General features: G+C 41.8%; 1 protein-coding gene across 2 annotated transcripts in view; it reads left to right on the forward strand.

Moving 5' to 3' along the window:
- The window catches only part of LOC139541669 (ras-related protein Rab-6B), a 146,543-nt gene that overhangs the window by 94,363 nt on the left and 36,984 nt on the right, over window positions 1-15,196 (forward strand). For both annotated transcript variants that reach the window (XR_011668387.1, XM_071346586.1), the window contains exons 6-7: window positions 1,341-1,434; window positions 13,181-13,247. Coding sequence is in view for 1 of the 2 variants with exons in the window: in XM_071346586.1 (XP_071202687.1) it covers window positions 1,341-1,434; window positions 13,181-13,247 (161 nt within the window). In the remaining variant the exon portion in view is untranslated. The remainder of the gene's footprint in view (window positions 1-1,340; window positions 1,435-13,180; window positions 13,248-15,196) is intronic.

Genomic DNA, 15,196 nt, shown 5'->3' on the forward strand with positions numbered 1-15,196 from the left:
TGATGACATTGAATCAATGTGGAAAACGGATTTGATTTATAAAAAAGTCATAAATTTTTTTTCCACGCAACTTTTAACCCAAATCCAGTGAGATAGAAAAAAAAAAATTGGGGGGGGGGGGGATTTCAAATTCAATTCACGTTATTTGACAACTTAAATCAAATATAAATCAAAACTAGACACTATACTGGCGTCCGTTCCCAGTGGGTATCTACTGTAGAAAACCTCCTTACCCAGTGAGTATCTACTGTAGAAAACCTCCTTACCCAGTGAGTCTCTACTGTAGAAAACCTCCATTCCCAGTGGGTATCTACTGTAGAAAACCTCCTTACCCAGTGTGTATCTACTGTACAAAACCTCCTTACCCAGTGGGTATCTACTGTAGAAAACCTCCTTACCCAGTGAGTATCTACTGTAGAAAACCTCCTTACCCAATGAGTCTCTACTGTAGAAAACCTCCTTACCCAGTGGGTATCTACTGTAGAAAACCTCCTTACCCAGTGGGTATCTACTGTAGAAAACCTCCGTTCCCAGTGTGTATCTACTGTACAAAACCTCCTTACCCAGTGGGTATCTACTGTAGAAAACCTCCTTACCCAGTGGGTATCTACTGTAGAAAACCTCCTTACCCAGTGAGTATCTACTGTAGAAAACCTCCTTACCCAATGAGTCTCTACTGTACAAAACCTCCTTACCCAGTGGGTATCTACTGTAGAAAACCTCCTTACCCAGTGGGTATCTACTGTAGAGAACCTCCTTACCCAGTGGGTATCTACTGTAGAAAACCTCCTTACCCAGTGGGTATCTACTGTAGAAAACCTCCTTACCCAGTGGGTCTCTACTGTAGAAAACCTCCGTTCCCAGTGGGTATCTACTGTAGAAAAGCTCCTTACCCAGTGGGTATCTACTGTAGAAAACCTCCTTACCCAGTGGGTATCTACTGTAGAAAACCTCCTTACCCAGTGAGTATCTACTGTAGAAAACCTCCTTACCCAGTGAGTCTCTACTGTAGAAAACCTCCTTACCCAGTGGGTATCTACTGTAGAAAACCTCCTTACCCAGTGAGTCTCTACTGTAGAAAACCTACTTACCCAGTGAGTATCTACTGTAGAAAACCTCCTTACCCAGTGGGTATCTACTGTAGAAAACCTCCTTACCCAGTGAGTATCTACTGTAGAAAACCTCCTTACCCAGTGAGTATCTACTGTAGAAAACCTCCTTACCCAGTGAGTCTCTACTGTAGAAAACCTCCGTTCCCAGTGGGTATCAATCGCTCACCTTTATGTCGTTTAATGTCATAAGGATGTTTGATAACTGAACCTAATATTTCTCCCTCCCAGGCAGATCACCATAGAGGAAGGAGAACAGCGGGCCAAAGAGCTCAGCGTTATGTTTATTGAGACCAGCGCCAAGACGGGCTACAACGTCAAACAGGTTAGTGTTTATTGAGACAGGCTACAACGTCAAACAGGTTAGTGTTTATTGAGACAGGCTACAACGTCAAACAGGTTAGTGTTTATTGAGACCAGCTACAACGTCAAACAGGTTAGTGTTTATTGAGACCAGCGCCAAGACAGGCTACAACGTCAAACAGGTTAGTGTTTATTGAGACAGGCTACAACGTCAAACAGGTTAGTGTTTATTGAGACAGGCTACAACGTCAAACAGGTTAGTGTTTATTGAGACCAGCTACAACGTCAAACAGGTTAGTGTTTATTGAGACCAGCTACAAGACAGGCTACAACGTCAAACAGGTTAGTGTTTATTGAGACCAGTGTCAAGACAGGCTACAACGTCAAACAGCCATCTCTCCTTGTTATAGTGTATTATCTCATATAGGACTGGCCATCTCTCCCTGTTATAGTGTATTATCTCATATAGGACTGGCCATCTCTCCTTGTTTTAGTGTATTATCTCATATAGGACTGGCCATCTCTCCTTGTTATAGTGTATTATCTCATATAGGACTGGCCATCTCTCCTTGTTATAGTGTATTATCTCATATAGGACTGGCCATCTCTCCTTGTTATAGTGTATTATCTCATATAGGACTGGCCATCTCTCCTTGTTATAGTGTATTATCTCATATAGGACTGGCCATCTCTCCTTGTTATAGTGTATTATCTCATATAGGACTGGCCATCTCTCCTTGTTATAGTGTATTATCTCGTATAGGACTGGCCATCTCTCCTTGTTATAGTGTAGTATTATCTCATATAGGACTGGCCATCTCTCCTTGTTATAGTGTAGTATTATCTCATATAGGACTGGCCATCTCTCCTTGTTATAGTGTAGTATTATCTCATATAGGACTGGCCATCTATCCTTGTTATAGTGTATTATCTCATATAGGACTGGCCATCTCTCCTTGTTATAGTGCAGTATCTCATATAGGACTGGCCATCTCTCCTTGTTATAGTGTAGTATCTCATATAGGACTGGCCATCTCTCCTTGTTATATTGTATTATCTCATATAGGACTGGCCATCTCTCCTTGTTATAGTGTATTATCTCATATAGGACTGGCCATCTCTCCTTGTTATAGTGTAGTATCTCATATAGGACTGGCCATCTCTCCTTGTTATAGTGTATTATCTCATATAGGACTGGCCATCTCTCCTTGTTATAGTGTAGTATTATCTCATATAGGACTGGCCATCTCCTTGTTATAGTGTATCTCATATAGGACTGGCCATCTCTCCTTGTTATAGTGTAGTATCTCATATAGGACTGACCATCTCTCCTTGTTATAGTGTATTATCTAATATAGGACTGGCCATCTCTCCTTGTTATAGTGTAGTATTATCTCATATAGGACTGGCCATCTCCTTGTTATAGTGTATTATCCCATATAGGACTGGCCATCTCTCCTTGTTATAGTGTATTATCTCATATAGGACTGGCCATCTCTCCTTGTTATAGTGTAGTATCTCATATAGGACTGGCCATCTCTCCTTGTTATAGTGTATTATCTCATATAGGACTGGCCATCTCTCCTTGTTATAGTGTATTATCTCATATAGGACTGGCCATCTCTCCTTGTTATAGTGTAGTATTATCTCATATAGGACTGGCCATCTCCTTGTTATAGTGTATCTCATATAGGACTGGCCATCTCTCCTTGTTATAGTGTAGTATCTCATATAGGACTGGCCATCTCTCCTTGTTATAGTGTATTATCTCATATAGGACTGGCCATCTCTCCTTGTTATAGTGTAGTATTATCTCATATAGGACTGGCCATCTCCTTGTTATAGTGTAGTATTATCTCATATAGGACTGGCCATCTCCTTGTTATAGTGTATTATCCCATATAGGACTGGCCATCTCTCCTTGTTATAGTGTAGTATTATCTCATATAGGACTGGCCATCTCTCCTTGTTATAGTGTAGTATTATCTCATATAGGACTGGCCATCTCTCCTTGTTATAGTGTATTATATCATATAGAACTGGCCATCTATCCTTGTTATAGTGTATTATCTCATACAGGACTGGCCATCTCTCCTTGTTATAGTGTATTATCTCATACAGGACTGGCCATCTCTCCTTGTTATAGTGTATTATCTCATATAGGACTGGCCATCTCTCCTTGTTATAGTGTAGTATCTCATATAGGACTGGCCATCTCTCCTTGTTATAGTGTAGTATCTCATATAGGACTGGCCATCTCTCCTTGTTATAGTGTATTATCTCATATAGGACTGGCCATCTCTCCTTGTTATAGTGTAGTATTATCTCATATAGGACTGGCCATCTCTCCTTGTTATAGTGTAGTATTATCTCATATAGGACTGGCCATCTCTCCTTGTTATAGTGTAGTATTATCTCATATAGGACTGGCCATCTCTCCTTGTTATAGTGTAGTATTATCTCATATAGGACTGGCCATCTCTCCTTGTTATAGTGCAGTATCTCATATAGGACTGGCCATCTCTCCTTGTTATAGTGTAGTATCTCATATAGGACTGGCCATCTCTCCTTGTTATATTGTATTATCTCATATAGGACTGGCCATCTCTCCTTGTTATAGTGTATTATCTCATATAGGACTGGCCATCTCTCCTTGTTATAGTGTAGTATCTCATATAGGACTGGCCATCTCTCCTTGTTATAGTGTATTATCTCATATAGGACTGGCCATCTCTCCTTGTTATAGTGTAGTATTATCTCATATAGGACTGGCCATCTCCTTGTTATAGTGTATCTCATATAGGACTGGCCATCTCTCCTTGTTATAGTGTAGTATCTCATATAGGACTGGCCATCTCTCCTTGTTATAGTGTATTATCTCATATAGGACTGGCCATCTCTCCTTGTTATAGTGTAGTATTATCTCATATAGGACTGGCCATCTCCTTGTTATAGTGTAGTATTATCTCATATAGGACTGGCCATCTCCTTGTTATAGTGTATTATCCCATATAGGACTGGCCATCTCTCCTTGTTATAGTGTATTATCTCATATAGGACTGGCCATCTCTCCTTGTTATAGTGTAGTATCTCATATAGGACTGGCCATCTCTCCTTGTTATAGTGTATTATCTCATATAGGACTGGCCATCTCTCCTTGTTATAGTGTATTATCTCATATAGGACTGGCCATCTCTCCTTGTTATAGTGTATTATCTCATATAGGACTGGCCATCTCTCCTTGTTATACTGTATTATCCCATATAGGACTGGCCATCTCTCCTTGTTATACTGTATTATCTCATATAGGACTGGCCATCTCTCCTTGTTATAGTGTAGTATCCCATATAGGACTGGCCATCTCTCCTTGTTATAGTGTATTATATCATATAGGACTGGCCATCTCTCCTTGTTATACTGTATTATCTCATATAGGACTGGCCATCTCTCCTTGTTATACTGTATTATCTCATATAGGACTGGCCATCTCTCCTTGTTATAGTGTAGTATCCCATATAGGACTGGCCATCTCTCCTTGTTATAGTGTATTATATCATATAGGACTGGCCATCTCTCCTTGTTATAGTGTATTATCTCATATAGGACTGGCCATCTCTCCTTGTTATAGTGTATTATCTCATATAGGACTGGCCATCTCTCCTTGTTATAGTGTATTATCTCATATAGGACTGGCCATCTCTCCTTGTTATAGTGTATTATCTCATATAGGACTGGCCATCTCTCCTTGTTATAGTGTATTATCTCATATAGGACTGGCCATCTCTCCTTGTTATAGTGTAAAAAGATAGCTGAAATGTCTTGAGTCAATAAGTATTATGTTAAGGAGCCTAAATAAGTTCAGGAGTAAAAATGTGCTTAACAAGTCACATAATAAGTTTCATGGACTCACTCTGTGTTCAATAATTGTGCTTTATATGATTTTTGAATGACTACCTCATCTCTGCACCCCACACATGCAATTATCTGTAAGGTCCCTCAGTCAAGTAGTGAATTTCAAACACAAAGACCAGGGAGATTTTCCAATGTCTCGCAAAGAAGGGCACCGATTGGTAAAAATGAAGAAAATAAAGGCAGACACTGAATATCCCTTTGAGCATGGTGAAGTTATTAATTACACTCTGGATAGTGTATCAATACACCCAGTCACTGCAAAGATGCAGGCGTCCTTCCTAACTCAGTTGCCGGAGAAGAAGGAAACCGCTCAGGGATTTCACCATGAGGGTCAATGGTGACTTTAAAACAGTTACAGAGTTGAATGGCTGTGATAGGAGAAAACTGAGGATGTGTCAACAACATTGTAGTTACTCCGCAATACTAACCTAAATGACAGAGTGAAAAGAAGGAAGCCTGTATAGAATATAAATATTACAAATATTTCATCCTGTTTGCAGCTGTCACGCCCTCTGGGTTCTCTATGGTGCTGTAGGTCAGGGCATGACTAGGGGGTTTTCAAGTCTTTAATTTCTATGTTGGAGTGTGAGTATGGTGAGTATGGGTCCCAATTGGAGGCAGCTGATGGTTGTTGCCTCTAATTGGGGATCAAACTTATTGTGGTCCGTTTCCCACCTGCGTTGTGGGATATTGTTTGTGTTTAGTGGGATGTGTGCTACGAACTGCACGTTTGTTTATTTATTTGTTGTTTGAAGTTTCACCTCAATTAAATATATGGAACTCGACTCACGCTGTGCTTTGGTCCACTCATTTAAACGACGGACGTGACAGCAACAAGACACTAAAGAAACACTGCAAAAAATGTGACAAAGAAAATTTACTTTATGTCCTGAATACAAAACGTTATGTTTGGAGCAAATCTACCACAACACATCACTGAGTACCACTCTTCATATGTTCAAGCATGGTGGTGGCTGCATCATGTGATGGGTATGCTTGTCATCGACAAGGACTAGGCAGTTTTTTAGGATATAAAGAAACAGAATAGAGCTAAGCACAGGCAAAATCCTGGTTCAGTCTGCTTTCCAACAGACAAATTCACCTTTCAGCAGGACAAGAACTTAAAACAGAAGGGAACATCTACACTGGAGTTGCTTACCAAGACGACATTGAATGTTCCTGAGTGGCCTAGTTACAGTTTTGACTAACACAGAATAAAACATAAACGCTACATGATTAATCATCATGATCATTACACAGGTGCACCTTGTGCTGGGGACAATAAAAGGCCATGTAAAGTGTTGGTCCCGTGTTTCATGAGCTGAAATAAAAGCTGTCAGAGATTTTCCATTCGCATAAAAAGCGTATTCCTCTCAAATGTTGGGCACACATTTGTTTGCATCCCTGTTAGTGAGCATTTCTCCTTTGCCAAGATAATCCATCCACCTGACAGGTGTGGCATATCAAGAAGCTGATTAATCATCATGATCATTACACAGGTGCACCTTGTGCTGGGGGACAATAAAAGGCCACTCTAAAATGTGCAGTTTTGTCACACAATACAATGCCACAGATGTCAGAAGTTTTTAGGAAGCGTGCAATTGGCATGCTGACTGCAGGAATGTTCACCAGAGCTGTTGCCAGATAATTTAATGTTCATTTCTCTACCATACAGTGTCATTTTAGAGAATTTGACAGTACGTCCAACTGGCCTCACAACCGCAGACCATGTTTATGGCGTTGTGTGGGTGAGGGGTATGCTAACGTCAGCGTTGTGAACAGAGTGCCCCGTGGTGGCGGTGGAGTTATGGTATGGGCAGGCATAAGCTACGGACAACGAACACAATTGCATTTTATTGATGGCAATTTGAATGCACAGAGATACCGTGACGAGATCCTAAGGTCCGTTGTCGTGTCATTCATCCGCCGCCATCACCTCATGTTTCAGCATGATAATGCACAGCCCCATGTCGCAAGGATCTGTACACAATTCCTGGAAGCTGAAAATGTCCCAGTTCTTCCATGGCCTGCATAATGACCAGACATGTCACCCATTGAGCATGTTTGGGATGCTCTGGATCGACGTGTACGGCAGCGTGTTCCAGTTCCCACCAACTTATATCCAGCAAATTCACACAGCCATTGAAGACGAGTGGGACCACATTCCACAATCAACAGCCTGATCAACTCTATGTGAAGGAGATGTGACGTGCTGCATGAGGCAAATGGTGGTCACACCAGATACTGACTGGTTCTGATCCACACCCCTACCCTTTTTTAAAAAGGTATCTGTGACCAACAGATACATATCTGTATTCCCAGTCATGTGAAATCCATAGATTAGGACCTAATGAATTTATTTAAATTGTCTGATTTCCTTTATATGAACTGTAACTCAGTAAAATATTTGATGTTGTGGTTTTATTTTTTATAAAAGACCTTGAAAATGGCTGCCTAGCAATGATCAACAACAAACTTGACAGAGATTGAAGAATTTAAAATAATAATTTGTAAAGCTCATAGAAACGTACCCAGAAAGACTCACGGCTGTAATCACTGCCAAAGGTGATTCTAACATGTATTGGATGTTGTGAATACTTGTGTAAATTAGATATTTCTGTATTTCATTTTCAGAAGATTTGCAAACATTTCTAAAAACAGGTTTTCACTTTGTCATTATGGGGTATTGTGTGTAGATGGGTGAGAATATTTTTTTTGTATACATTTTGAATTCAGGCTGTAACACAACAAAATGTTGAATAAGTCAAGGGGTATGAATAGTTTCTGAAGACACTGTATTTCTTATCACACAAGGAATGTCCCACACCTTAATATGACATTTAGTATTGACAAGTTTTAGGAAAATAAATCTGTTAATTCATAGTAACTTGCAAAAGAAAGCCACGAAAAGCCCTTTCAATGCATTCCACCAGGCCCATTCTTCTGCTTTACTTCAGGACCACTGTACACTAATGGAACAGATGACCAGAGCACCACTGATAAAAGACACATAATCCTGTTTCTAAACACTGTTGTGTTAACGCTGCCTGCTTGGCCATGGCATAGCAGCCCAGACCATTGTAAACGCATACTATTCATACCAGGCAAGCGGCTCATTTCAGCTGCTGAACTGTTTATAACCATTCTGATTAAGTCTAATATCTGTCATTCAGGAGGTTTAGTGAATAGCTGTATTACAGAAATACTTAAATAGTTAACCTGCCAAAACGTCGAGAGAGAGAGAGGGGGGGGGGGGGGAGAGACATTGAGAAGGCGAGAGAGAGAGAAACATTGAGAGAGTGAGAGAGCGAGAGAGAAACATTGAGAGAGAAAGAGAGAGAGATCGTTACAACACTGTATATGTACATATGACATTTGTTGTGTCTTTATTGTTTTAGAACTTCTGTATGTGTAATGTTTACTGTTAATTTTTATTGTTTATTTCACGTTTGTATATTATCTACTCCACTTGCTTTGGTAATGTTAACATATGTTTCCCATGCCAATAAAGTCCTTTTGAATTGAATTGAATTAAATTGAGAGAGAGAGACAGACATAGAGAGATAGACAGAGAAAGAGAAAGAAAGAGAGAGAGACAGAGAGAGAGAGAGAGAGCGAGAGCGAGAAACATTGAGAGAGAGAGAAACATTGAGAGAGACAGAGACACAAAGAGAGAAACATAGAGTGAAAACAAGAGAGAGAGATAGAAAGATCGAGAGAGAGGGAAGAGAGAGGTTCAACATTTGAGAAGAACCAAAATTGAATAACCATTTATCATTTGAGAGGTATTACATGTTGTACTCCTACCCACATTAGATGATAGTTTATGGACCTGTTTGTCTTAGGGCTCCTAGTCTAATGGCTGCCTCTGCCTAGTCTAATGGCTGCCTCTCCCTGGCTGCCTCTCCCTGGCTGCCTCTCCCTGGCTGCCTCTCCCTAGTCTAATGGCTGCCTCTCCCTGGCTGCCTCTCCCTAGTCTAATGGCTGCCTCTCCCTGGCTGCCTCTCCCTAGTCTAATGGCTGCCTCTCCCTGGCTGCCTCTCCCTAGTCTAATGGCTGCCTCTCCCTGGCTGCCTCTCCCTGGTCTAATGGCTGCCTCTCCCTGGCTGCCTCTCCCTGGTTGCCTCTCCCTAGTCTAATGGCTGCCTCTCCCTGGCTGCCTCTCCCTAGTCTAATGGCTGCCTCTCCCTGGTCCATACATTCATGTCCAGCCCCCTGTGTGTTTAATCATCCAGAATAAAAGCAGCCAGGTCTTGGGTATGTCTGTGCTCTTTGCCACCGTTAGGAGCCAGGGAACAGGGCCCAGGGAATAGCGATGAGTGTGTTACTGGGTAACGTTATACTGCCCCTAGTCTCAATTGGCACCCTAGTCCGTTTATAGTGCACTAGTTTTGACCAGGAGCCGTAGGTGCACTATGTAGAGAATAGGGTATAATTTAGGAAATAGACACAGTCTCAGGTGGCTTCTAGGAGGAATTGACCAATAACGCCTCAGATAACGCCTCAGATAACGCCTCAGATAACGCCTCAGATAACGCCTCAGATAACGCCTCAGATAACGCCTCAGATAACGCCTCATACAACGCCTCAGATAACGCCTCATACAACGCCTCAGATAACGCCTCATACAACGCCTCAGATAACGCCTCATACAAATTCAACATTAGACCAGGGAATCAAGACCCAGCGAGTTCTGCAAGTTATTAAACAAATGGGGGGTTAACCTAATTTGGTGGAGACCCGAGGAGTAAACAGGTTTTGGGTAACTCATGTTTTTATGCTTTAACACTGAAGTTAGGTAAGTCGGGAAGCTTGTGTAGTAGGTCTTTGTAAACAAAAAGGGAATAGTGAAGTGATCTACAGGACTTTAATGAGGATCAGACAACCTTTTGATACAGGAAGCAGTGATGAGTATTAAAACTGTCACCTGTGATAAAGGGAAGGGCCCTATGGTAGACGACATTGAAAAGTTTAAGAGTAGTTGCTGCTGCATTCTGGGAAATAGTGTCACCATTGTCAGGAAAGTTGACTGTACAATCTGCTTCCTGCTTTTTAGGGAGAGACGAGATCTATTTTTAAAAAAGGAACCCACTTTAAATCTGAGCATCAGTATATTTTTTAATTCTTGTCAATCCAAATGCCCAGATATTTATAGGCGGGAACCCGATCGATGGGAGAACCATTCAATGAAGAAATATGTAGTCCATCTGAAAATGTTTTGCGAGAATTAGAGAATAACTTGAATTTAATCAAGTTTCAGAAGCTTTATGCTTTAAAAATGGCCACCAAAGAAACAAGAGGCCAAATAAATAATATCTTCATCCAGACTAAGTGGATTTATAGCTGCTTTTATGCTTTTTAAATGACAGACAAAACAAATGATGATGAATAGAGCTGTATGCTTTCTTGTGTCATGCTTTTATCTAATATTTCTTGTCCAGGTCCATGAAGGTCAAATGAGGATATGTTTTGATAGATTGCTTGTAGGAACAACAGCTAAAATCTCTTCAAACCAAAAAACACATTAAATGACCACCCTGCGTCATAAATGGCTTTTATGGGGCCTGGTCAAAAGTAGTGCACTACTACCCTATAGGGCCTGGTCAAAAGTAGTGCACTACTACCCTATAGGGCCTGGACAAAAGTAGTGCACTACTACCCTATAGGGCCTGGTCAAAAGTAGTGCACTACTACCCTATAGGGCCTGGTCAAAAGTAGTGCACTTACTACCCTATAGGGCCTGGTCAAAAGTAGTGCACTACTACCCTATAGGGCCTGGTCAAATGTAGTGCACTACTCCCCTATAGGGCCTGGTCAAAAGTAGTGCACTACTCCTCTATAGGGCCTGGTCAAAAGTAGTGCACTACTCCCCTATAAGGCCTGGTCAAAAGTAGTGCACTATAAAGGGAATTGCCATTTGGGACAGCAGAACTTGTTGTAACCTTTAGTAGCTCTGCAGGGACCCTGATCCTGTCTGATGGTCTTCCCTAGTGGGGAACACTATAGTAACAAGCTGAGAGACCAGCCTCTGGGAAGTCATTGAGTATGATGATCCTGTCTGATGGTCTTCCCTAGTGGGGGACACTATAGTAACACGCTGAGAGACCAGCCTCTGGGAAGTCATTGAGTGTAATGATCCTGTCTGATGGTCTTCCCTAGTGGGGAACACTATAGTAACACGCTGAGAGACCAGCTTCTGGGAGGTCATTGAGTATAATGATCCTGTCTGATGGTCTTCCCTAGTGGGGAACACTATAGTAACACACTGAGAGACCAGCTTCTGGGAAGTCATTGAGTATAATGATCCTGTCTGATGGTCTTCCCTAGTGGGGAACACTATAGTAACACACTGAGAGACCAGCTTCTGGGAGGTCATTGAGTATAATGATCCTGTCTGATGGTCTTCCCTAGTGGGGAACACTATAGTAACAAGCTGAGAGACCAGCTTCTGGGAAGTCATTGAGTATAATGATCCTGTCTGATGGTCTTCCCTAGTGGGGAACACTATAGTAACACACTGAGAGACCAGCTTCTGGGAGGTCATTGAGTATAATGATCCTGTCTGATGGTCTTCCCTAGTGGGGAACACTATAGTAACACACTGAGAGACCAGCCTCTGGGAAGTCATTGAGTATAATGATCCTGTCTGATGGTCTTCCCTAGTGGGGAACACTATAGTAACACACTGAGAGACCAGCCTCTGGGAAGTCATTGAGTATAATGATCCTGTCTGATGGTCTTCCCTAGTGGGGAACACTATAGTAACACGCTGAGAGACCAGCCTCTGGGAGGTCATTGAGTATAATGATCCTGTCTGATGGTCTTCCCTAGTGGGGGACACTATAGTAACACGCTGAGAGACCAGCCTCTGGGAAGTCATTGAGTATAATGATCCTGTCTGATGGTCTTCCCTAGTGGGGAACACTATAGTAACACGCTGAGAGACCAGCCTCTGGGAGGTCATTGAGTATAATGATCCTGTCTGATGGTCTTCCCTAGTGGGGAACACTATAGTAACACGCTGAGAGACCAGCCTCTGGGAGGTCATTGAGGAGCTCTAATGATCCATCCCTCTTCCTCCTGTACTATGAGAGATCACAGATGTACTATAATTGACTTGGAATGTAATGAGAGGGCAGTAGTCCCCAGAATGGCACCACAGATTAAGTAGTGTGACCGAGAGGGTATGTCAAGCTGACTATCACCAGTGTTACTGACTGACTGTGTTACTGACTGTGTGACTGACTGACTGTGTTACTGACTGACTGACTGACTGACTGTGTGAGTGTGTTACTGACTGACTGTGTGAGTGTGTTACTGACTGACTGACTGTGTGAGTGTGTTACTGACTGACTGTGTGAGTGTGTTACTGACTGACTGTGTGAGTGTGTTACTGACTGAGTGTGTGACTGTGTGACTGACTGACTGACTGTGTTACTGACTGACTGTGTGACTGACTGACTGACTGTGTGAGTGCTTTATAATGTGTGAGTGCTTTATAATGTGTGAGCTGTATCCCTGGCCCAGTGCATGATGGAGCTTCCTTTCTCGGCGAGGCGAGGCGAGGGAGATGAGACTTTCTCTCATATGGACATAGGATAAGTCACAGTGGACTAACTCTCTCTCCCTCTCCCTTTTTCTCTCTTTCTCCCCTCTGTCTCTATCTCGTCTCTCTTTCACTCTCTTTCTCTCCTGTCTTTCTTTATTTATCTCTCTCTCTTTCTCTCTCCCCCCTCCCTCTATCTCTTTGTATCTCTCTCTCTCCGGCTCTCTCTCTTTCTCTTTTTCTCTCCCTCTATCTCTTTGTATCTATCTCCCTCCCCCTCTCTCTGTTTATTTTCTCTGTCTCCCTCCAGCTGTTTCGGCGTGTGGCAGCTGCCCTTCCTGGGATGGAGAGCATGCAGGAGACGAGCAAGGAGGGAAGTATCCTTTCACTGCACAGGCACTTAGCCTCAACTCAACTACAGGTAACAAAAATGTAATGGTTAGTGGTTGTGAAAAAGGCCTCAACTCAACTACAAGTAACACAAATGTAATGGTTAGTGGTTGTGAAAAAGGCCTCAACTCAACTACAGGTAACACAAATGTAATGGTTAGTGGTTGTGAAAAGGCCTCAACTCAACTACAGGTAACACAAATGTAATGGTTAGTGGTTGTGAAAAAGGCCTCAACTCAACTACAGGTAACACAAATGTAATGGTTAGTGGTTGTGAAAAAGGCCTCAACTCAACTACAGGTAACACAAATGTAATGGTTAGTGGTTGTGAAAAAGGCCTCAACTCAACTACAGGTAACACAAATGTAATGGTTAGTGGTTGTGAAAAAGGCCTCAACTCAACTACAGGTAACACAAATGTAATGGTTAGTGGTTGTGAAAAGGCCTCAACTCAACTACAGGTAACATAAATGTAATGGTTAGTGGTTGTGAAAAGGCCTCAACTCAACTACAGGTAACACAAATGTAATGGTTAGTGGTTGTGAAAAGGCCTCAACTCAACTACAGGTAACATAAATGTAATGGTTAGTGGTTGTGAAAAAGGCCTCAACTCAACTACAGGTAACACAAATGTAATGGTTAGTGGTTGTGAAAAAGGCCTCAACTCAAGTTAAAGATACATATACACATACAGATAGTTAGTTACAGATAGTTAGTTACAGATACAGTACACATACAGATAGTTAGTTACAGATACAGATATAGTTACAGATAGTTAGTTACAGATACAGTACACATACAGATAGTTAGCTACAGATATAGTTACAGATAGTTAGTTACAGATACAGTACACATACAGATAGTTAGTTACAGATACAGTTAGTTACAGATACAGATACACTTCAAATGTGTTGCTTTTTAACCATTTTCATGTAGACTTGATTATGTGTTTTGGATCATTGTCTTGCTTCAGCTTCAACTCAGACGGATGGCCTGACATTCTCATGTAGGATTCTCTGATACAGAGCAGAATTAATTGGTTCCTTCTATTAAGGCAAGTCGTCCAGGTCCTGAGGCAGCAAAGCATCCCCAAACCATCACACTACCACCACCATGCTTGACCGTTGGGATGAGGTTCATACTGTTGATTGCAGTGTTTGGTTTTCACCAGACATAATGGGACCCGTCTCATACAAAAGGTTGACTCAAGTTTACCCAAAAAGCACCTGGATGATCATCAAGACTTTTTGGACATTTAATTTCAGAGTTTAGCATGGCGAGGCCGGGTGCTGCAGACTGTTCTGGTGCTGTTTCGCCAATTAAATTATACAAATGTTGAAGATAGTGGGGCTCAAGCTGCATCCCTGTCTCACCCCCCGGCTCCCAGGGAAGAATTCTGTGACAATTCTGACCACACACTTATTGTTTGTGTACATTGATTTTGTAATATTTAGTCCCCCGGTAATTTGGTAAGAAGCCAATTTGATATTTGCTCACGCCATTGTTTTTACTGAGGAAATGGTTGGAGTCTGCTGTTGATGATACTGCAGAGGATTTTCCTGAGGTTGACTGTTGACACAGATTCCGCTGTAATTGTTGGTGTCAAATTTGTCTCCACTTTTGTGGATTGGGGTGATCAGACCTTGGTTCCAAATATTGGGGAAGATGCCAGAGCTGAGGATGATGTTGAAGAGTTTGAGTATAGCAACTTGAAATTGTGGTCTGTATATTTTATAATTTCATTAAGGATACCATCAACCCCACAGGCCTTTTTGGGTTGGAAGGTTTGTATTTTGTCCTGAAGTTCATCCAATGTAATAGGAGAATCCAGTGGGTTGTGGTAGTCTTTAATGTAATAGGAGAATCCAGTGGGTTCTGGTAGTCTTTAATGTAATAGGAGAATCCAGTGGGTTCTGGTAGTCTTTAATGAAATAGG

The sequence above is a fragment of the Salvelinus alpinus genome, chromosome 16 (assembly GCF_045679555.1).
Source record: "Salvelinus alpinus chromosome 16, SLU_Salpinus.1, whole genome shotgun sequence".
Taxonomy (NCBI): domain Eukaryota; kingdom Metazoa; phylum Chordata; class Actinopteri; order Salmoniformes; family Salmonidae; genus Salvelinus; species Salvelinus alpinus.